Source organism: Cyprinodon tularosa, unplaced genomic scaffold, assembly GCF_016077235.1.
Source record: "Cyprinodon tularosa strain WSP-4 unplaced genomic scaffold, ASM1607723v1 ctg484, whole genome shotgun sequence".
Lineage (NCBI taxonomy): Eukaryota > Metazoa > Chordata > Actinopteri > Cyprinodontiformes > Cyprinodontidae > Cyprinodon > Cyprinodon tularosa.
The window spans coordinates 382,216-403,538 of NW_024039212.1; the positions used below are offsets into that span (position 1 = coordinate 382,216).

Below are 21,323 nucleotides of genomic sequence, written 5' to 3' on the forward strand. Positions count from 1 at the left end.
CTTAGACAAGGGTAAACGTCCAGATAACAATCAGAAGAATAACTGATACAACCAGGCAAGCTTGGTCATGCCTGTGCTCGTAGAATAGGCTGGAGGAAAATCCATGAGGGGGGATTTTGTTACGAATTCTTGTTGAAACTTAATAGGCATTTGATTTTTGATAGCAATCTATACAAACAGAAGCGGAAAGTGATGGGTGTTCCTTTGCTGATGTGTTCAAAAAAAAAAAAGGTAAAAGAAGAACTCTTTTTTTTCCCCTCTAAGAGGGAAGTGAATGAGAAAAAATGAGTAAAGCTGGATATTTGTTTAATATTAGATGCTTTTATCCTTATAATATATAAAATTAATAAATCTAGATGGTGTCCAGCTTTGGTTTGGACCTGTTTTTTATGCTTTGATATTTACGAATTTTCAAGCTGACGCACCTGACAGTGACTATTTATTTAGACTTAAACCAGCCAAACACAACTCTTCAACCAGTACCTCTTATTATTCTCACAGTGCTCTTTATGTTCTTGCTACGTGCAAAAATATTTGTAATATTATGCAAGCTTACTATGAGGTGTTTTAACAGTAAAGTATGGATGTTAAATTTAACATTAGTTTGTTTATATTTTTTTATTGTATGTTTTGTCGGGTTTGTTGCAACCTAGGGATCCTCTACCATAGTCTTTATTAAAGCTCCTTTTACAACATATAGGCTCTTTGTATCATAACATTTGCATTGCAATGGAGGCAAAGATAAATAAAAGGGAACAATAAATAATTTCAATATATTAATCTGAAATGTAAAAAAAAAAATCTAAGTTTGTCAATCACTGAAAATTTAGAGCCAGTGATTAGCATGGAGTACATGGCACTTGTTAATCAGTTTATTTAATATTTCAATTCTAAATATGACCAGTGCTACATTTCTTATTTTAAGATTTTCATGCTGATTATTCAACAAGAATTCAACTTTACTGCAAGCAACTATATTTACCTTAATAGTTTTATGTTATTTTTAATAGCTATTTATAAGTTTGCCTTATTTAGACAGTGTTGGAGTTTAAGTATTAATAATATTATTTACAATAAAGAATTTTGTTCAAGAAGAACATATAGAGTACTCATATGATCCTCTTATACCGTATGCCTGCTTCTTTCTCCTTGAACCTCAGTCGGCCTCAGCAGATGGCCGCTCACACTGAGCCTGATTCTGCTGGAGGTTTCTTCCAGTTAAAATTAATTTTTTCCTCTCCACTGTTGCTGAATGCATGCTTGGTGTGAGGGATTGCTGTAAAGTCAATGACCGAATGCAAGAAAATATCTACCGTGGCCACGTGCTCTTCCAGGAGAAGCGAATCCTGCAAGCCAGTGACTCTTTACAATCATCTGGTTTTTCTTAGATATAAAAATTTTAACCAATCTGACTGTATGATCTAATTGAATTGTCTCCATAAAGTGCCTTGAGATGGAATGTGTTATGAATTAACAGTAAATAAACTGAACTGTATTCAATAAAAAAAAAATTCACAAAAACATTATGAAACACCATTGGGTGGCCCTAAAGGTCCCCATAAGACCACACTCAGCCTGATTTCTGGGGGAAACTAAGTAGGGTGCCTTTTTTTATTTTCCGACTGAAAAGGAGTGGTTCAACGGGGCTATTGGCAAAAGATAAAATCCGACTATTTACTGTTCTTAAAATGTAAATGAACTTTGTAACCTGCAGTGTAAAGGAAATAAAAAAAGAGTCACAATAATCATTTATTAGGCCCAGCAATTTGACCTTGTGACATCCACAGTGTGCTTTTCGCCAGTAGCAAAGCATGATTAATGCCTTAGAAAGACTGACAGTGTATGGGAGTGTGTGCACACAGAAAAGGACAAGTAAAAGGGAAAAAAGTCTGTACTTATTTTTGACTGTACTAATAAACCTTGAAAAATGTTACAGAGGTAATCTTCAGCCAAAATGTATTAAAGTTGTCCACACAATAATAGGACAAAATGTAAATCTGGTCAATCAGGGACTTTAGTGGCAGACAAGAGTGCTTCATATCCCAACTAGTTTTGGGCAAGTAGAAAGGGTGATTTGGGGTCAAGAGGACAGACGTTGGGGGTTGAAAGTGGAGGAGCTTAAACAAAATCATATGTCTGACATTGTATGTTAGAACTGGAGACTGAAACTTCAGCCCACTCGCTTCACCAGAAACACACAAAGCTCATGACAATGCAGAAACATGCACCCACCACCTTTCTTTTCTGCCTCATGAGTGGTTAATCCTGCCAAACATTCAGAATTAGGCTATTCAGATGGTGCTCTGCACTACTAACCAAACACAATCCAAGGCTTTATGTTGTCCTGGCCCTCCCCCATATATATTGTGAAGAGGGGCGACAGATACGGCCTGAGAACAACAATGTTGTTACTGCGGAGGACTTACTTTGCAAATGTGAAATAATATAAAAACAAAAAATGCAAAGCAAAATCATGTAACCTGATTATTTTTGCAATTATACTGATTATATGCATTCAATTATGTTCTAGCAAAATCTATAGAAAACATACAGTCATGTGCAAAAAGGAAACTCCATCTCTCCTCCACCAGACAACTTGAAAATAAAAGTAGCAGCCAGGTACTGCAGTGCTTATCAAATGCACAACCTATGCTAATCATCTGTAAGTGCGAGTACTTCATAAAAGTAGGAGTTTAAGTTGCTGGGCAATGTAAGACCATTTCAAAACATTCAAAACCCATTTGGAGTAACAGATATTTTTCACCAGTAGAAAACGTTTATCACAGCTATCAATCATTCCGCTAGTAAAGATTTAAGGAAATTCTGAATGTGCAATGCACATCTTTATGTTATTAAATTTCATGGCTTGTCATGGTACAATTTAAAAAGACTGAACAGTTATATGGTTTGATTTGAATGGCTGCTAGGAGAAAGTATATTCCATCTGTAAACTCTTTAAGGCAACATGATTAAGGGAAGGTTTGCTGCAACAGAGGCCAAATATAACTTTGAAACCCCAATGCACTTTGAACAAATACAACCAATGTAGGATATCTCTACAACTCCTGGAAAAAACTAAGCACATAACATAGGAATAGGGCCTAAATCATGATAACTATGTTTGGTTTTTTTAGCCATAGAGCATAGATGACAAGAAGTCATTAAGTCTGGAACAAATTCCTCTGCATAGGAAAGAATTGGCTATCTATCCAATAGGTAATATGTTCCAGATATCAGGACACCAATATGACAATGGTCCCAGGAATGTCTTAAATCTACCAAAGAATTTCAACCTGGAGAGAATCACACAGAGAAAATGTGCAATTAGAAAATATTAAATTTATCTATACATGTAACAATCTCATTGACTCTCTGCAGTCCCTCGTACTGATCATGCTTGTAGCGACAGTGGAGAGGAAAACTCCCTTATAACAGGAAGGAACTTTCAGCAGAACCAGACTCAGTTTGAGCGGCCATCTGCTGAGGCCGACTGGGGTTCAAAGAGACAGAAACAGATGAAGACATAAATTAAATAAGTTCTTTGGAGCTCGGGTCCCGGCTGAAGACTTCGATGCTGTGAATCAACATACGCTTGGATGAGTAACCTTGAAAAGGATTAGAGAAGTCTTCCCAAGGGGCTCGGATACTGGTGGCCAGAGGATGAATGGGACTAAGAATGAGGGAGGAGATGGGGTGGAAGTGGGTGAAAGTTTGCTTGCATGTGTGAGAGAGATGCTAGGCCAGGAGCTAGACAAATAGGGTCTTGCAAGATGATTGGTTTCGGAGAAGATGCAGCCCCAAAGCGGATTGGCTGGAGCTGAACAATGGATATTGCAGGTGGTTCAGGTGATGCTGAGTCTTCCAGACTGGATTTACGCATAAGCTTCATTCTACAAAAATAAATCAAATTGTTCCAAAGGTCCATTCAAAGTCTAGATCTCAACCAATTATACTGTAAAATTTTTGTTGGAGGTTCAAGAGTGCCGTTCATACATGTGCACCACCAAACATCAATAAACCAACCTAATGAGGAAGACAGGACTAATATTCTCTTTTGAAAATATTTAGGATTTATAAAGTCAATCTAATTTAGTTAATTTCAACTTAAAGTGGTTGAATAAAATAAATTGACTGATAAGGTTTTTCTTTGGAAGGATTTTAAAATTTAAAACCAATGAATATCTATTGCAACTTTCCAAAATATTAGCGATAAACCCAAATTAATTCTTGAAATAAAGTGATTTAAATGTTTATTTAGATCAATAAATTGACCATGGCCTTAAAAGAATTTATTTTTGGCAACTTTTGCGAAATGTATCTTAAAATTAATCAATTCCTTTAATGAACCCATTATTGCAGCATTGCATTTTATTTTAAGCTACTAAATCATAGTTTTTACTTGATTTTTTTTTCTGTATTCACAGATACAGACACTTGAATCATATGTCTAGTGATTGGGATGTGTATGTTTTATGGTTATGGGGTGAACCATCAAGTAGGCTTTAATGAATTAATTGTTTTCAGTTTTAAAACTGCAAATTTAAAAGTTGTAAAGTTTGTTATGTTATTACATAAACATGCAAGGTAGCTATCAGGGTTGCTAAGCAGCCAGTCATTGGTGGTAATTTGAAATCTCTCTGATTTAGTTAGAGTGAAATTTAGCATTTAAATCAAATCTGTAGCCTTAGAGTGTACTGTACATAGAGATTCTGAAGTAGAATACAGAAATAGACAAACAGGAAGAGAGGGAGAGAAAAACAAACAAACCCAGATCTAAACCTTGTAGTCTGTAACCACATCAAAATAAAACTTCCAAATGAGAGCCTTCTATAAGGGCGCAAACAGGTGCAGCCTCCATGTTGCTAAGACTCAATCCACCCGCAGTGTGCTGACAGCTATTCAGCTAAAACTCATGTGGACATTTCAGAGGATTACTGGCTAGTGAGTGAACACAAACACGTTCAGATGGACACTCAAGCTTGCCAATGTGAAATCCAAGAAATTTTTTATTTAAATAAATGAACTACTTGGCATACTAAACATCAACTTGATGTGGTTAAAAAGCTTGCTTGCTTTATTTCCCCTGAAAAAATACCTCTAAGCAACTCTTTCTTAAGCAACACATACTATAAAAAAGGCATTGTTCCATTTATAAAGAAGTGTTTTATATGCACAATTTTGTTCTAAAAGTATTATTCAGTTTCAAGCAGAGCAGGAATTATGGCCTGTAATTCATAAAAAGGAGTGCATCTGTCAGCTCATATTACTGTTAACTTGAAGAATTTGCTTTTGCTTTTAGCTGCCAACCCCTGGGCTGATACGGGAAGCTTCAAATGACGTGCGATCCAGACTTCTCAGCTTCCTCATTCTGAAGCCCCATTTTTTCCACAGGAAAATAGTTCTGGACCACAACACCTAACAGTATAATGATAGGTTAGCAGCCATCAATGACACTAAGAAACTGCAAGCCAAAAGAACTGTTGCTTGACTCAAACACTGACAGCAGGAATTTCCCACTTACTTGAAGCTGCCACTTTATAACTTCAGTCCAGAAGTTTTCAAATATGAGTAACTGATACAGTAGAATAACTGAAGTGATGCATGAAAATGGTCCAAGGAAAAAGATGACAACCACATTATAAAAACCTGTTATTAGGTGAAACACTTTTGTTTTTCAGAGTCTATCTATCTATCTATCTATCTATCTATCTATCTATCTATCTTTTAATATACCTGTAAATTTAAGAAAGCTGCCAGTGTTTTTCAACATTTGGTTACATGCTTAAGCATCTAGCTCAATGAATGAAAAAAAAAGGAATCAAGAGTGATTCAAATTAACAGTAGTGATAAAATATTTTAGGAGGAAAAGTGGTGCACTATGAAATATAAATAAAACTATCAGAATCCCAGATTTAAGATGCTGAAATATGCTCTACTGTACTTTGCAGGGGGAGGGTGAACTTATTGTCATCTGTAAGGTGCTAAGACTCGATCCACTGCATTTTCATATGATAGAAAGTCAGTTGATATGGTTTAGGAAGCCTAAACCTACAAAAAATTAAACATATTTCCTGGTAAAAGTCCAAAAGCAAGGCACTTCAGGACAAACTCACATCTTGTTTGAGGAAATGCATATGACTAATTGACTGGTAACAACTCGGGAGATTCTACCTTTCCCGACTAAACCTATTTACTCACTCTTAGCGAAACAAGAACAAAGGAGAGAACAAAGTCTCCCTTGCTATGAAATTAGTTTATTAAAACAAAGTAATGAGCCATACTATGCTGATGAACAAATCATTATTGGGTTTTACAATAACTTTAAAATTTCAATAAAGCTTTTTTTTATCATACAGAAAACAGTCATGAGACCTCCTATGAACTACGGGGTCAGGCATGATAAGTTGGCTACTTGATGAAAATGTAATTTAGGTTCATGTTTATCCAAAACAAATAAAGGTAGAAAAGAGGACTAAAAAGGAGCCTTTTTAAAAAGAAGTGCCAAAGATGATCTTTCTTAAAACACCAAAGTTTAACAAGATAAAAAAACCCAACAAAACAGAGAAATATACCATAAATCTTACTGTCACAATGACAGAAGCCATTTATGATGGTCTATCTATGAAACCCTTAGCATTATCTCACCCCTGCTATCCATCTTCATCAAAGTCATTTTCAATTTAAGAAGTTATGTATGACATCCGGTAGCCTGTGTTTATTCTTGCCAAAGCATGAGCACAGTTCCTCAAAAAAGAAACTCATTGTTTCATATAAGTACAGTAGTCATACTTTAGTTTGGTTAGTAGCCAAAAATTACAGCATTTCCTCTAAAACTTTATGAGAATGTCCCGGGATCCCAAGGTGAAGGAAAACACCTCACAGCTTCCATGTGTCACTTCCTGTTCGGGAGCAAGTTCCCATAAGTCAGACTGGAATTTCCAAGAGTATTCAAATATGAAAGTGGACATTTTAAACAAAGAGTAAGACGGACCTGTTGATCTGGGACGTTTTCTACTTTTGGATGTTGTCAACTAACAGAATGTCATTGGCTTCACATAAAGCCAGATCTTTACAGTCAAGTATTGAATCCAAGTGTTTGAAACTTAATATTTGACTGTACTGTCATGTTCATCAGTTAATCCTTGTACATCATCTCTAGACTGACTCATCACTGCAAAACAATCGGAGCCAAATGCATTACATGGCATAATGCTATAGTCAGTCAGTGTAAGGAGGTCACAATGAGTATATTATTTTCACTGAAGCTCAGGAACAATCGGCATTGTGATGAGTTAAGGCTGTATCGAAATACAGCAGGAAACAAAAAAAGAGAGCTCTGGACTTTTAAGTGACCAGGGGGAACGGATGTTTCCTCAGTGCATGCTACATAGATTCCACCTGAGTGTGACATTAGAGTGGCCCTGACTTGGTTGTTTCCAGCTGTTCAGGTTCATGTTATAAAATGAGATGCCAGAAAGCATTATTAAAGTTTGGAGAAAGGAAGGAAAGGATGAGATGTAACAGAGATACAGAGAAAGGAAATGTGCAAGGCCAGGAAGGAGGAAGGATTTGTTTCTCTCATGTTACCACCAGGCAAAGCACTTTTGTCATGCTTGTCTGTGTTTGTATAAACTCATACTGATGGTCTGCCTCACTTTGGTCTGGTATTTACTTTTAGCTTCTGCAAGTTAAACTAGCACCTTCAATTATGCAGACTTTGTCTTAGGGATGCTGGTTATCTTTTATTTTTGCAGGAAATGCTTGGAGTTTCCATTATGCTCTAAAGAATGGATCATAAAGTAAAGGGGATGAACTGGAATGCATAAGACCTTCAAGGACTTTTTGTTAGGCAATATATGTGCTGCTCAACAGTATCCTGATATACATCAGGATAAAGGACATTAAAAAAGGGTTCCATTTGGATTTACTGCATAGGTCTATGCCCCATGCTTTACCTGTTCCTAAGCAACAGAAGTAACACTGAGGTGGGGACAGGGACAACTGCTGAAGGAGACATTGTTCCAAGTGACAGCTGATCACCTCTAGCCCCCATAGCTATTAAGGGCTTTGAAGGTTTTTCCTTAATTGAATATAAAATACTTTACAGACTAAACCTCAAGTCTATCACGATGCTGTCTTTGGTCTAACTTACAAATGTATTTATTAACCTCCTGAATTTATATCCTTGGGATTTTGCAGAATAGACAAAGGATTATTTTTTTATAAATATCTTTAAAATATCCCATTCATCCATCCACTGCCACTTATCCACAGGTAATGGTGGGGCTGGTGCCTATCTCTAGCAATTCATGGGAAAAAGGCAGGATACACCCTGGACAGGTCATTAATCTCTTGAGGGGCTCTAAAACATTGTATTGTAAAAAAATATTATTATATTGTTATAATTTTATATTATTAGTTTGTTTTTATTGAATTTCAAGATTTTGAATATTATCAAAAAAGTTTTTCAGATAATCAGCATTGTCCACACTGCAAAAAATATAAATCTCAATAAGTTATTTTTTCTTAAAATAAGTGTGTTTTTCCTTGATTTGAGGAGATAAGTAAGACACTTTGCCAATGGAACAAGACAATTTCCTTTTAAAATAAGAAAAAACTATTTTATCGTCTTATTTCAAGTAAATATTATCTAACTATCTTATTTTAAGAGTGAAAATACTCATTCCATTGGCAAATCATCTTATTTACCTGCTCAAATTAAGGCTAAATATACTTAATTTAAGCCATTTTTTACTTATTTCTGGATTGTTTTTGCAGTGCAAAATCAGTTGTTGCAACCCAGAACTAATCAAAGATTAGAAATCTGCTACAAAAACTCTCATAGGCTCTGTTATAACAACTCTGTTATATTTACTTTGAAGACACATATTTCTCAGTGCAAACATTTATTTAGAGAGCAGAGTTTATGTGAGTGCAGCTCTCGATGGATGTAGTGATCAGTGTTATTTTTGTTGACGATGAAATGATGATTTTGTTAATGCTGCTTTTTTTCATGACGATCGCACTTAACTAACCTTTATAAAAGCACCAATTTGCAGTGTAAAGGCAACTGTAAACGTTATATTATATAATGTAAAAAGAACTACCCAACTCTACAGAAGTGATCATGATATCTTTAAAATGAACACATAATGGCCTCATTGTCTATAATCCTACAAGCTACTCACTCACAACATATGTATGCACAAAACACATCTCTAACTGTCTATGTGCTCAGAAATGAGCCCGCGTGCCAGAAATTGTGGGGGGAAAAAAATTGGAAAAAGATCATTTGGTGGAGTTCCTCATGCTGTGAAAATCCTTTTGGCAGCAGATCATTTGGAGAACAATCGAGACCCTATTTCAACATCATTCCAGCGAACAGTGGGATGCATTCTCTTATTTATAAGCGAGTTAATGACAGTGTACATGCAGCTTGTGGATCAGGTTCTGCACCCGTTTCCATGGATTCTGTTTGTTGTCAAAACAAACTGGAACCGCTCAGCTACCAAGTAGTAAAGGTCGCAGTTATGGCCCAAGACTTACCTTCTCTTTTGGAAGAGGTGAAACGCCATAAAAGACACTACGTCTGGCTGCTTATTTCAGAGCATAACCCAGGTTAAGTTTAAATTAGATTTAAGACTTGCTATTAAGTAATAAAAAACACACCTTATTTATAGTGCCATAAACCAGGCAACACTATATGAATACATTTTCTGAATAATTTCTTCTATTTAACAGTGTCTGGTCTGACATGTTAAGAGTAGTTTCCAACTAAGGTCTGATTGCAGTGAAACTCTGCATTGAGAAAGTGAGGGAGATTTTATCTGCTTGCTTTTGAGAATGCAACTTTAATAAAAAAAAATATATATATTCTGCCTTTATTATTATTTTTTTTTAAATCCAGGTAAGACGGTGGCTACCTGTGCGTCAGGCTCTGCGTAAGGACTTATCTTGCCATCTTCGCTGACTGTAGGCGACCACACTCGATCTCCGGATCCCGATCTGTAAGATAATCCGCATGAGAGATAATGTTAAAGAGATCCTGTGCCAATGTACACCTTAGTGCTGAAGCTGGTTAAAATTTCTGCTGAGATGCATGGATTATTTTGTTTTTGGCTGACTACCTTCTTTCTGCATGCAATATGTTTCTTTAATCACCCTTGGAAGAGTGTGAAGTACTGAGAAGCAACAAAGAAAAAGTAAAGTAGACCCTGTATTTTTTTTATTCTTTAAGCCTAAGTGAGCCAGGAAAAAAAATAAATGAATAAATAAGTGAATCAAAGGATAGGGCCTTGTCTTCAAAGAATCCAAACAAGAAGTGCTACAGTAAATTGCATGGGCAAAAAAAAAAAAACTTGTGCAATAAGAAGCCATATTGAGGAAGATCTAAAAACTTGTGCATGATGGAATTGTAGTCTTAAAATTTATGAGCCAAGGATTCTTATCACTATTATTGTGTCGAAACAGAGATAACTGGATTACTGCTATGAACGGTCACTCTTCAGTTTGTATTTAAAATAATTGACTCCTGGATAATAATATAATTTTATTGATCTCACATTGGAAAAATGTACCTCTGCATTTAACTCATCCCCTTGGGGAGCAGTCGGCTACCATCATGGGGTGCCCAGGGAGTAATCAGGGGTTAAGGGTCTTGCTCAGAGACCCAGAGTGGCAGTCTGTGGGAGTGGGTTTCAAACTCACAACCTCAGGATTCCAAACTCTATGCCCTAACCACTAGGCTGCCACTCACTCCCCTTATTCGCCCCACTATACGCTTGCAAAAAAACTGAAGAACTTACTGAATGATAGTTGGGGTAAAATACATTATTTATTGGATTTCTCAATTAGCCCACTGCATACATATAAACAGGCGATCACATTATTAACCTTTTTCTTGAGAAAACATTGAGAGAAATGCTTCAGCAAAACCAAAGAATGTGTCACACTTGCCAGATATAACATTGCAATTCTCTCAGAGCTCTCTTGCAGTTCAAGTTCACAAACAATCAACATGTAAATGTCACAGAGAAGATTGAGGAGAGATTCTTGTGTTCATCTGGATTTGTGTTCCCATAGTGTCTAATGTTAAAAAGGGAAAACAGGCAGCTAAGGGGTAACGCTAGGAGACTGCTAAAGAAGAGCCTGTGTGTGAGTATTCACATAACTTTGTATCATCAGAGACACAAGGGATGACTATAGGTGACTGTGTGCATGCAGCTGCTAACCCCCACGATGTCCAAAGGGCTGAGATCATTGGGTTTCAAGTTGGCACAGCATTGGTCAGGCTGAGGCAATGCTTCAGATATGAGATACGGAGGTGTTGCTATCAAGGAGACTCTTATGAGGCGCCGAGTGTCTGCTGGATGACCAACGGCTCTGGAAGTGCGTAGGAAGTACTCCCGCCCTTCCATCAAGACCTCCATGATTCAGAAGCAGAAAGCCTTTATTTTTCCCTGGTTTGTTTGGTTGCAGTGGTTACCACACAAACATCCTACTGAAAGACACTGTAGCACTGAAAGATATGAAGTGTCTAAAGTGTCAAACAAAAACAGACTTAAGTGGAAAGTATGACAGAATGACTAGTTTGGAACTCAAACTGTTGGGCTTATTAGACTGGACATTACTCCATAAAGAGGCCTGTCATTGATGTTCTTGGTGAACAGCTGGACTTGCTCCGTTATAGAGTTGCACTCCCTCATTGAAATACAAAATAACAAACTAAGCATTGTTCAATTTTAAAATTGGAGTGCAATGCAAGACAGAACACTACAGAAGATCATTCCTGCTTATAGCTATCAAGATTTATAATAATAACGTTTTTTAAGTTAAAACATTGAATTTCCTTTTGGGATCAATAAAGTATTTTTGAACTGAATTTGAAGTTAATTTAATGTATGTTGTACAAAGGAGAATAAGGTCACCTTAAAAAACAGGATTTTGGAAATTCATAGTTATCACTTAATATAGTCGATTTCACGCAAAAACATTACAAATGAGAAATGTAACAAACCCCAATGCTATTTAGAAAATACCTTTTGTTTTTACCTGTAATGTTGTATTGAGAAATAGTTTCAGATTCTTTTGCCCCATTTACACTTTCCCTCTGAAACCGATCCGTGTCGAGTTTGGACCGAGCTTGGGTCATTTAACTGTGCCAACTTTAGTTCATACAACCATTTACACAACATACTAGAATGGTTCCTCACCTCCTATCGCCGGTCTACGATATTACAGCTCTCAAGGCAGGAATTACGCAATCAAAAATGGCGCGCCCATAACATTGAAGAACTTATGTGCCTGGATGGCGTCCTCGGCCCAGGTTTCAAGGAGAGCCTCGGTCTCTGAATCATCCCATGTCGCACCACGCACTTAATAGGCTGAGAAGAAGTTCATGTTGTGAACAGATAAAGAGATCCGTGAATTAAAAAGACACACATGCCAGGCCAAGTTTGGACCGTTGTCAGCACGATTTCAAAAGGGTAGGGTACAGTAAATGGGGATAATGAGTCGATGCAATCAACTGGTTCTCCTTAGGTAGAAAACTTTTAACTAATCTGACTGTATAATCTGTTGAACTGTATTCAGACGACATGCGTTGTGAGTTGTTGCTATTTATAAACTGAATACAATTGAATTAATAAGAAATAATGAAAACGTTTAGGCAAGGCAAGACAGGGCAAGGTAAGGCAAATTTATTTGTATAGCACAATTCAGTACAAAGACAATGCAAAGTGCTTTACATGATTAAAATATAGGAAAATAAAACAGAATCAAAGCAAGTAGGAAAAAATAAAATAAAAATGCAGAAACAAAAAAGAACATTAAAAACAGTTGGATTAAAAAAGTTGAACTAATGATGTTTCAGTTTAACTGTTTAACTAGAACAGTCGATGGCAATCAAGTTGGTGGATATTTAGGGTGTGTGGCCTTCCTTTTCTTCTCCCTCCTTCACAAATTACCCAAACAGGACCAATCAAACTTCAAGAAAACCATGTTTAAAGAAGGAAGTGTCAAGAGATTGTGATTAATAAGACTGTAGAAGATGTGATGTTTATGTTCAATGATATCACTATGAGGGGGTTTATCTTTTTGGAAAATTCCCCTCCAAGGAAGTTTGCAATCTTGTTGGAATTTATTCATATAGCACCTGTTCTGTCAAACAAGATTAAAAGCCAGATAACAAAACAGAAAGAAAACACAATTTTGGAAATCCAAAATCAAGACTTTATAGTGGAGATTTTAGCTCAATATGATGTCACAAGAAATAGTTCAAATAAACTGAGAGAATGAATGAAGAAAACGTAAGGGGAGTGATTTAAAAGAAATGGTGATAATATTTCCCTTTATCTTTAGCTCAGTCTGGCATTAGAGCTGCATATGGATTTACTGACTGCACTGAAATTTTGAGGACGAGTGTAAAAATGACAGAAGAATGACAACTAAATACATTTAAAAGGATGTTGGTAACTTTAAACTTCCACTAGGTTCAGAGTTTATTTACCCCTGATCAAAACCAATAAAGCTCTATCAGATACTCTCGATTGAAAAACTTAAATGTTTTCTCCAAAGAGCCAGCTTTGGACATTCCTTACCAAACATCTGGTTGTGGGTGATGACAAGATCAAATGATCTGATGATTCTACAACACAGCCTCTCATATACCATGAATGTTGCAATCATAACCACATTCAAGAAATGTCTGGAAAAGCGTGAGGTGACAGATGAGATGAAGGGAAGCAGAAGCATTTGCTGGCAGTGAGCAGATCTGTGAGTATTCTAGTTTTTTGGAGGTTTCTTTTTGTTTTTCCCCAGCAGGAGTCCTGTGCTCCTTTGGTCCCATGCAGCTTTCATGCTCAATTCCTGGGCTCTGACTCACAGGTCATAGAGTCAGGGCAAGACAGAAAGGGCAAATCCTCCAACAAAGGGAACACTAACTACATCTCTGTTTTTTATGATTCTTTCCAAATCCTATGAACCGTCTCTTGTTTTAGTTTCACTCTGTAGATAATTTAGAGATTTATTTTTAATATGTACTCATATGTCTGTTATCATCTTTTAAAACCTTCTGATCCTAGATTTATTGCCCACTGACACATGTTTAAACTCATGCACCTATCTAAAAATGGCACTAACAGACTCTTCTGATTATACGTTCATACCAAATTGTTCTTATTATTTAACATAAATGGGTATAATCACAAACTCTGATGTATATTATTGGAATGTTATTAGATAGTAATTTGTATTCTGCCTGATCCACTCTAATATCCCTACATAAAAACAAGTCCAAACAATTGCATCCACAGGTCAACTAATTAGTAGTGTGTACTATGTGTAAATTAATATCAGGATAAAGACATCTAGAAAATATTTACAGCCCTGCACTTTTTCTGCATTTACAATTTAACAGCTTTGTTCCAAATGGAGTCAAAATTCTACACATAATACCCTATATTGGCAATGTGAAATCCATTTATAAAGAATGTAGCATATCTATGATTAGAAGTCACACAAGTAAGTATTGACATGTTTTATCGCTAAGATAAAATAAGTCTGAGATACTTTAGATGTTTCTACAGCTTATATAGAGTCCAACTGAATATAAAAGTAAGGTCCCACAGTTCACAATGCATGTTAGAACACAAACACTGAAGCATAGTTACTGTAGAGGACTTATTATGGTCTCCGAGACAAATCTGGGGAAGGGTACAGAAAAATAAACTGCTGCTTTGAAGGTCTCATTGAGCACAGTGGAACTACGAGGACACTTCCTACAGCATGCTGGCCTTTTAAACTGAGGGATAGGGCAAAAGGGGCTTAGTCATGGAGGTGGACAATGACCACATATTTAATTGTCCTTTGTGGAGAGAGGAGAAGCTCTCAGAGGGACAACCATTTCTGAAGCAAACCATCAATCAGGTCTATATGGGACAGTGAGAAAACATCATATTAAGAGGTCCACTCATCAGCAGACAAATGCCATCCCTACAGTTAAGCATTGTGGTAGCATCATGCTAAGGAAAAGATTTTCAGCATCAGGAGCCAGCAGAGTAACCAGCATGGAGAGAAAGACTGAATGAATGTAGCAATGTACATCTCGGATGAAAGCCTGCTCCAGATGCTCTTGACCTCAAACTGGTTTAATTTTTCAGCAGGAGAATGTCCCAAAGGCCATGATCTCAAATGAGGGGCTTCAAAATCACTCAGTGAATGTTCTGTAGAGGCCAAGCCAGTCCAATCTGTCCAATCTGCCAGTTAAATCTGATTAAAAATTTTAGGAGAAATCTAAAAAAAAAATGCCTACACACAGATGTCTCCTATCTCCCAACAACCTCAATAAGTTGTTACATTGATGCTGATTTTTCCACAGTTTCTACCTTAGTCAGTTAAATAACATGCTGCTGTCATTTTGCACATCTCTAATGTTGCTACTATTTTCAAATATCCATTACTGTAAAAATGTCCATAGCTGTATATTGGTTATTTATTCTACAGGTGCACAGTTTTTATACTGTTAAAACACTTTACGGCACAGTATTTTATTGTTTATCTCTTAACTCTTAACTATTACGTTATTATTATACATTTTTCCTATCATTTTTTTGCTGCTGTAAACACCAGAATTTCCCAATTAAAAAATAAAGGGATTTTCTTTTCTATTCTATTCTAACCTGATTCAGATTCAGATGCACTGCTGAGAAGAATGGGCAAAACTGCCAAAAATAGGTCTGCTAATTTGTGGTTTCATATTCAGAAAAACTTGAGGCTCTAATTGGCTGTAAAACAATTGCTAAACAAGGTATTAAGCAAAGGATTTAAATACTTACATAAATGTTATATATAACTTTTCTGTTTGTAATACATTTCCAACAATCTCAAAACAACTGTTTCCCACAACGCCATAATAGGGTACTGTATGTAGAATTTTAAGGACAAAGATTAAGTTAATAGCATTTTGAATAAGGCTGTGACATAACTTAATAAGGAAAAAGTGCAGTGCTGTTAATACTTTCCAGAGTATTTATGTGGCTATACTTAGCAGAAAACTAGCACCTTACACAACTACAGTAAAGAATCCTAATGATGTGCAGTGTTTTCCTTTACCAGCAGCAGAAAAACCCTATCGACCCTTTTGCTGCTTAGGGTAATTTGTTATACTTGACCAGCAAGTTTATCGCCCTGGAAATTTCCCAAATGAAGATGAATGACATATTTCTAAATTTTAATTACCCTTAACTGGAACAATATGCTCCCAATAAAAATGAAGTGTCTAGAATTTCATTTATGATTCTGCAGTTCTTGTGTGTCAAACAGTTCCACTGAAAACTTCTGATGACTCTGAATAAACTGGACATTGGTTTGGAAAGCAATCCTGTAGTGCTCTTTTGTAAATGGAGATTTTTATAGTCTTAAGGTCCAAAAATAAAATTTCCTAAAGACAGCTCTGCAGAAGCCAAACCCCAATGATTGCAATACTGAAAGTAATGCATGTTCAGAGAAGTGGCTTTGTGTCATTTGGTGTAAACTGATGTTTAAACCTCTAAACCACAAAGTGCAATTTTAATGAGAACAGAAGATTGTTCGTGTTTCAGAAAACCTTCTTTAGATGACAAGAACAAGACACAGTGTTACACACAGTGTGGGCATAATGACTCATTTTTCATTGCATTTAACTCGCCACACACGACTCTTTCCAAAGAAGCTGACCAGAGGTGGAACATGCATCCCGACCACCATCATCTGTCTCTCATACTTTGCAGCCGGAACGCTTTCTTTGACAAGCTCTGGCAAAAGGGGAGTGCAGGGAGGTGAAGGCCTCACAAAAGAGATGGGAAATGGGGAGAAAAACACTAAAGGGAAGATAGAAACGTAATCAGCCGAATGGGATTTAGGTTTGGAGGGGGGAAACAGCAGCAGGGTACGTAAAGGTCACAGACAAAGAAGTAATGGATAAAAACGAGTATGAAGAAAGGAGAATGGAAACACGCAGAGAGGCTTACCAGAGCTGTACATGTGTAAATGTCTGAGAATATGCAGACTGCGTGTCCGTCCACGTCCTCCAATGCCACAATGGATTTGGACAAATCCCGTGTGAAGAGGTATTCCTCAATTTTTCCTTTGCAATGAGACGAGGCAGATTCAAAGACTGAAGCCATAAGGCAACAGAAAGAAAAACAGGTATGTCTCAGGAGGAAAGTATGATGAAGATGGAAAGATATGGTTCATTGTCATTGAATACTGTGTTTAAACCTTCTTTTCAGTGTTTCTAGTAGTCCATTAAAAATTTCACTAATTCTTCTTCCCTTACCATTTTACATCTTTAACTATAATGCGAGGAAAACGGGTCTGAATACAAGTTGCGTCAGGAATGACATCTGTCATTCCCCACTAGTTGTGGGGATCCTAAAACATGGGAGCAACCGAAAGGACAAAAACAAACTTGTATTTCTTACAAGTATTAGAAATGGAACCAAATTAATGGTATGACAAGAGTTCTAATTAACAGAAAGAAAACAGGACACAATGAATTCTTTAGTTAGATTAATCAAAGCTAAAACTATTTTTCAAAGTACATCTTCCACAATCTTTACATTTGTGACATATCATTTTGATCTCATAATAAGGTGTTATATGTCCCGGTCATCAGACAATACAGGACAAGACAAGACAATACACACTATAAAATATCTGGCTCAAGAGATTGAGATAAGAAAGAGGTTTAGAAATGTTTATGGCTATAATTAGCCATAAATCATATTGCTATAATTCTGTTTTTTTAACTTGCAATAAATGCATTGTGTTCTCTCAAATTATTGTTTTCTTGCCTTCCAGTTAAAGTCTGCCCTAAATAAACTAAATAAACTGCTCTAAACTATTATTTACCATAGGTTTACAGTTTTTATTCTCTTCTTGGTCATACTTTTGTCTTATACTGCTGGTTCTCAATCCTGTTCTTCAAGTACCACTGTTTAAGGTGTCTCCTTGGTGCCACACAGCTGATTTAAATGAATAAGACATATAGAGCACATGATGAATACTGAGGACTCTATATAATCATTTGTATGAGGTGTACTTTAACAGAGAGACATCTAAGACATGCAGACATGATACTTGAGGACCAGGATTAAGAACTATTTTTTATATATTAGATAATATGCGTTGCTACGCAATGGAACATTGTGATTTCTTTGTTAAGTTTTATTTTTAGTGGCTGAGATATGGTTTGGTTGACATATTTTAAAATATTATGAAAATGTGAGCCTCTAAAGCATCCAACAAAAATGCTGATACCTTATTTTTCTATTTTTTTAATCTGTACCACTAATGCATTCTGTATTTCAGACCAAAGTAGCCTTTAAGCTATTTTTGGTGAAAGCTGGATGCACAAATTAGAAAAACTTAGAATTTGTCTTTCTAATAAAAGCAGAGTAGATGAAGCAGTGGTTCATGGGATTTAAAGAAACAGAAAAGTATTTAAAAAGAAAATAAATTTGATCCTCTATCTTTCCTACTTGTTTTACTGAAGCTTCTTTATATTCCCCAAGCACCTAAGATTAAAAAAAGAAGCTCTGTAAAAGACATAAAAAAATATGGGTTATGAAAACTAAACATGCAAACCCATTACAAAGAAAACTTCTTAAGTTACTTAAGACCTCAACTTCAGATGCACCCAGTGTACTGTAATTTTGGTTCACAGCAGACGTGTAGACTCATATATTTTGTCGATGGGCTCCTGCACAAAATTACAGGTCTCCTATTTCTTGTGACTCTTTGGAGTATTTTATGACATGATCTTTTAATAAGGGCTGAGAAATGCTGTCCTCTAAAATATTATTTTCTAGCGAGTCAGCATGTGCTCTTTCAGTTCCTCCTAGTTTATTTGACTTCAGAATTAATGGTCGCATTTAAATACTCCTTACTTAACCTCTGTTGCCCACAGTTGAATACTGTTTCCAATATTTTCAGTCCCAAATGTTACATGTCCATGAATGGAAAAGACACAAATATTTTTATTTTACCACACGAACATGACAAAAATGTTACCATAAAGAGTAATAGTTCCAAACATCTGCAGCCATATAACATATGTTAAAGTGGTTGCTTTTTTTTGGTGTAACCTTTACAACAATGTCAAACTGGTGAAAATCAAATAAGAATTGAAGAGGATATCAGTATTTGAAAGCTGACAATCCTCTGTACTCTAAGAAGAAATCAGTCATTTAAATTATTCCTTAACACCAAAGAAACAGTCAGTATGAGTCTTTAGATATTCAGATACTCCAGATACTATGTCACACCGGGACACAGAATCCAGTCGATGAACAGGCGCCCCTTATTTTTGAGCCTGATGCCTCATCGGAGGAGGACAATGAGGGGAAATATGGATTTAGTGGGAATTACAAGGAGACAGTAATGATATGGTGACTAGACATCTACAGACTTTAACAATGGTAGGGGATAAAAGTGGTCCATATTCAGTGACTCAATTAAGCTTTTAAACCCGATGGAGCCCTATACGGCTCAGCTGACATACAGCGTGTGCATCATGAACTATTTATAGATTCTATTGTAGCCTTGCCAGCTATCTGTTGGAAATAATAATCATGATAACATGTATTAACCAACCTACTGTAGACCTACATGCTTTAGACCCCACAGAGCAAGAATAACTGAAAATAATATTCAACAATAAGATACAGCAGGTGGGGCTGCTCATTGGCGCAGACCCGCCCAGAACCTTCTTGCCTTGCAGCAAGTTCGATTCCCTGCCCAGGGTCTTTCTGCATGGAGTATAATGTTCTCCCTGAGCATGCATGGGTCTTCTCTGTGTACTTCTCTAAATTGTCCTTAGGTGTGAGTGTGAGTGAATGGTAGTTTGTCCTGTTTGTCTCTACGTCGCCCTGCGAAGGACTGGCGACCTGTCCAGGGTGTACCCTGCCTCTCACCCGTAGACAGCTGGAGATAGGCACCAGCACCGCTTGCGTGTAAAGAAGATGGATGGATGGTACAGCAGGACTGCACTGACTGCAATTTACAGAGAGCTTCTTCAACACAGCGTGAGCAGTTTCCCATCAGTATAAAATGTTTTCAATTCTGTCGCAGTGCCCCACATATTGCAACAATAACCTAGATATGACTGGGTCAGATTATGAAATTTTTTTGTTAAAAAAGAAGTATAAAGAAACAGCCGGTGCTACTACAAAGCAAAGCGGTTTAATTAGGTAGGCTACTTGATGAGGCAGATAGAGGTGATTCTCACTGAGAGTTGAGAAGTTTAATTTCATAAAGAGGGAAGAGCAATAAACTGCTTTTTGGCCAACACATTTCAAAACGCTGCTTTAAGCCATGTTCTGTATTAAATTAAAAAATTTTCTGTCTCAACATTTATTAAAACTTTTCTCTAGAATTTGAAGTGTAAAATGTACTGTATGAAAACTCAGACAGGAATACAAAGCTTACAGGTTCTTTGGAACACAGTTGGTGATTTGTGATACCTAGTTTTATATTATTAAAAAGATGAAAAGGAGCGGTCTTTGTTATTAGGAATGAAAAAACAATGTGTTTTGTCTCTTTATGTTGCTTGGATATAATACAGCATTTTCAAGGTTTTTGGATAAAAGAAGGCAAAAATTATTTTAGCTGAAAAAGGTGGAAAGATGTTCAACTTAGTCAGTGGTCCATTTAAACAAAACACAATGCAGCCAAATCCTATCAGTCTCTTCAGCGGCGCAGCAGCTCACTCTGTAATTATTTGACCAACACTGTGCAGAAAGGTCACATTCCAGAAGCTCTGTTCGGCCCACCTCTTGTAACATAGCCAAATGTTGCAAGGGATATCAGGGATAACAGTGAACATGGCTATATTTTATGGTTCGAATAAAACTGCTATTAAAAGCAATTAGCTTAGAGATAAATAAAAGATTTAAAACCTGTCCATGTCGTCATACATTTGACCTCTGTCTTACTTAAAATGCATTTTTTAAATTTAACAAATATATCCTCTGTTATTTAAACCTGCATCAGGTGTCATAATCTTGACACTGATGACTAGATTATCGGTTTATTCTATCCACCTGCCTAGCTCCGCAATGGTTTCATTACCTTTCATCAGATCCACCTGTTCCACTTCCCTTTTAAACCGTTTGGTCCCAGCCATCAGTGCCAGATTATTCGAGCCGTAGGTGAGAATTCTCTAGTGTACACAGTTTGTCATTCTGATTGCCTGATCCTGACTAGTTTTTGTTCCCCGACCTCTGAGCCTGCCTGCCACTGTTTTGATCTGTTTGCATGACCTGTCTTCGGACTCCTGCTGGATT

General features: G+C 36.6%; 1 protein-coding gene across 1 annotated transcript in view; it reads right to left on the minus strand.

Moving 5' to 3' along the window:
- Positions 1–21,323, minus strand: part of pdlim4 (PDZ and LIM domain 4) — a 56,556-nt gene that overhangs the window by 19,137 nt on the left and 16,096 nt on the right. Inside the window, exon 3 of the mRNA XM_038302229.1 lies at positions 9,924–10,005. Coding sequence (XP_038158157.1) covers positions 9,924–10,005 — 82 coding nt within the window. The remainder of the gene's footprint in view (positions 1–9,923; positions 10,006–21,323) is intronic.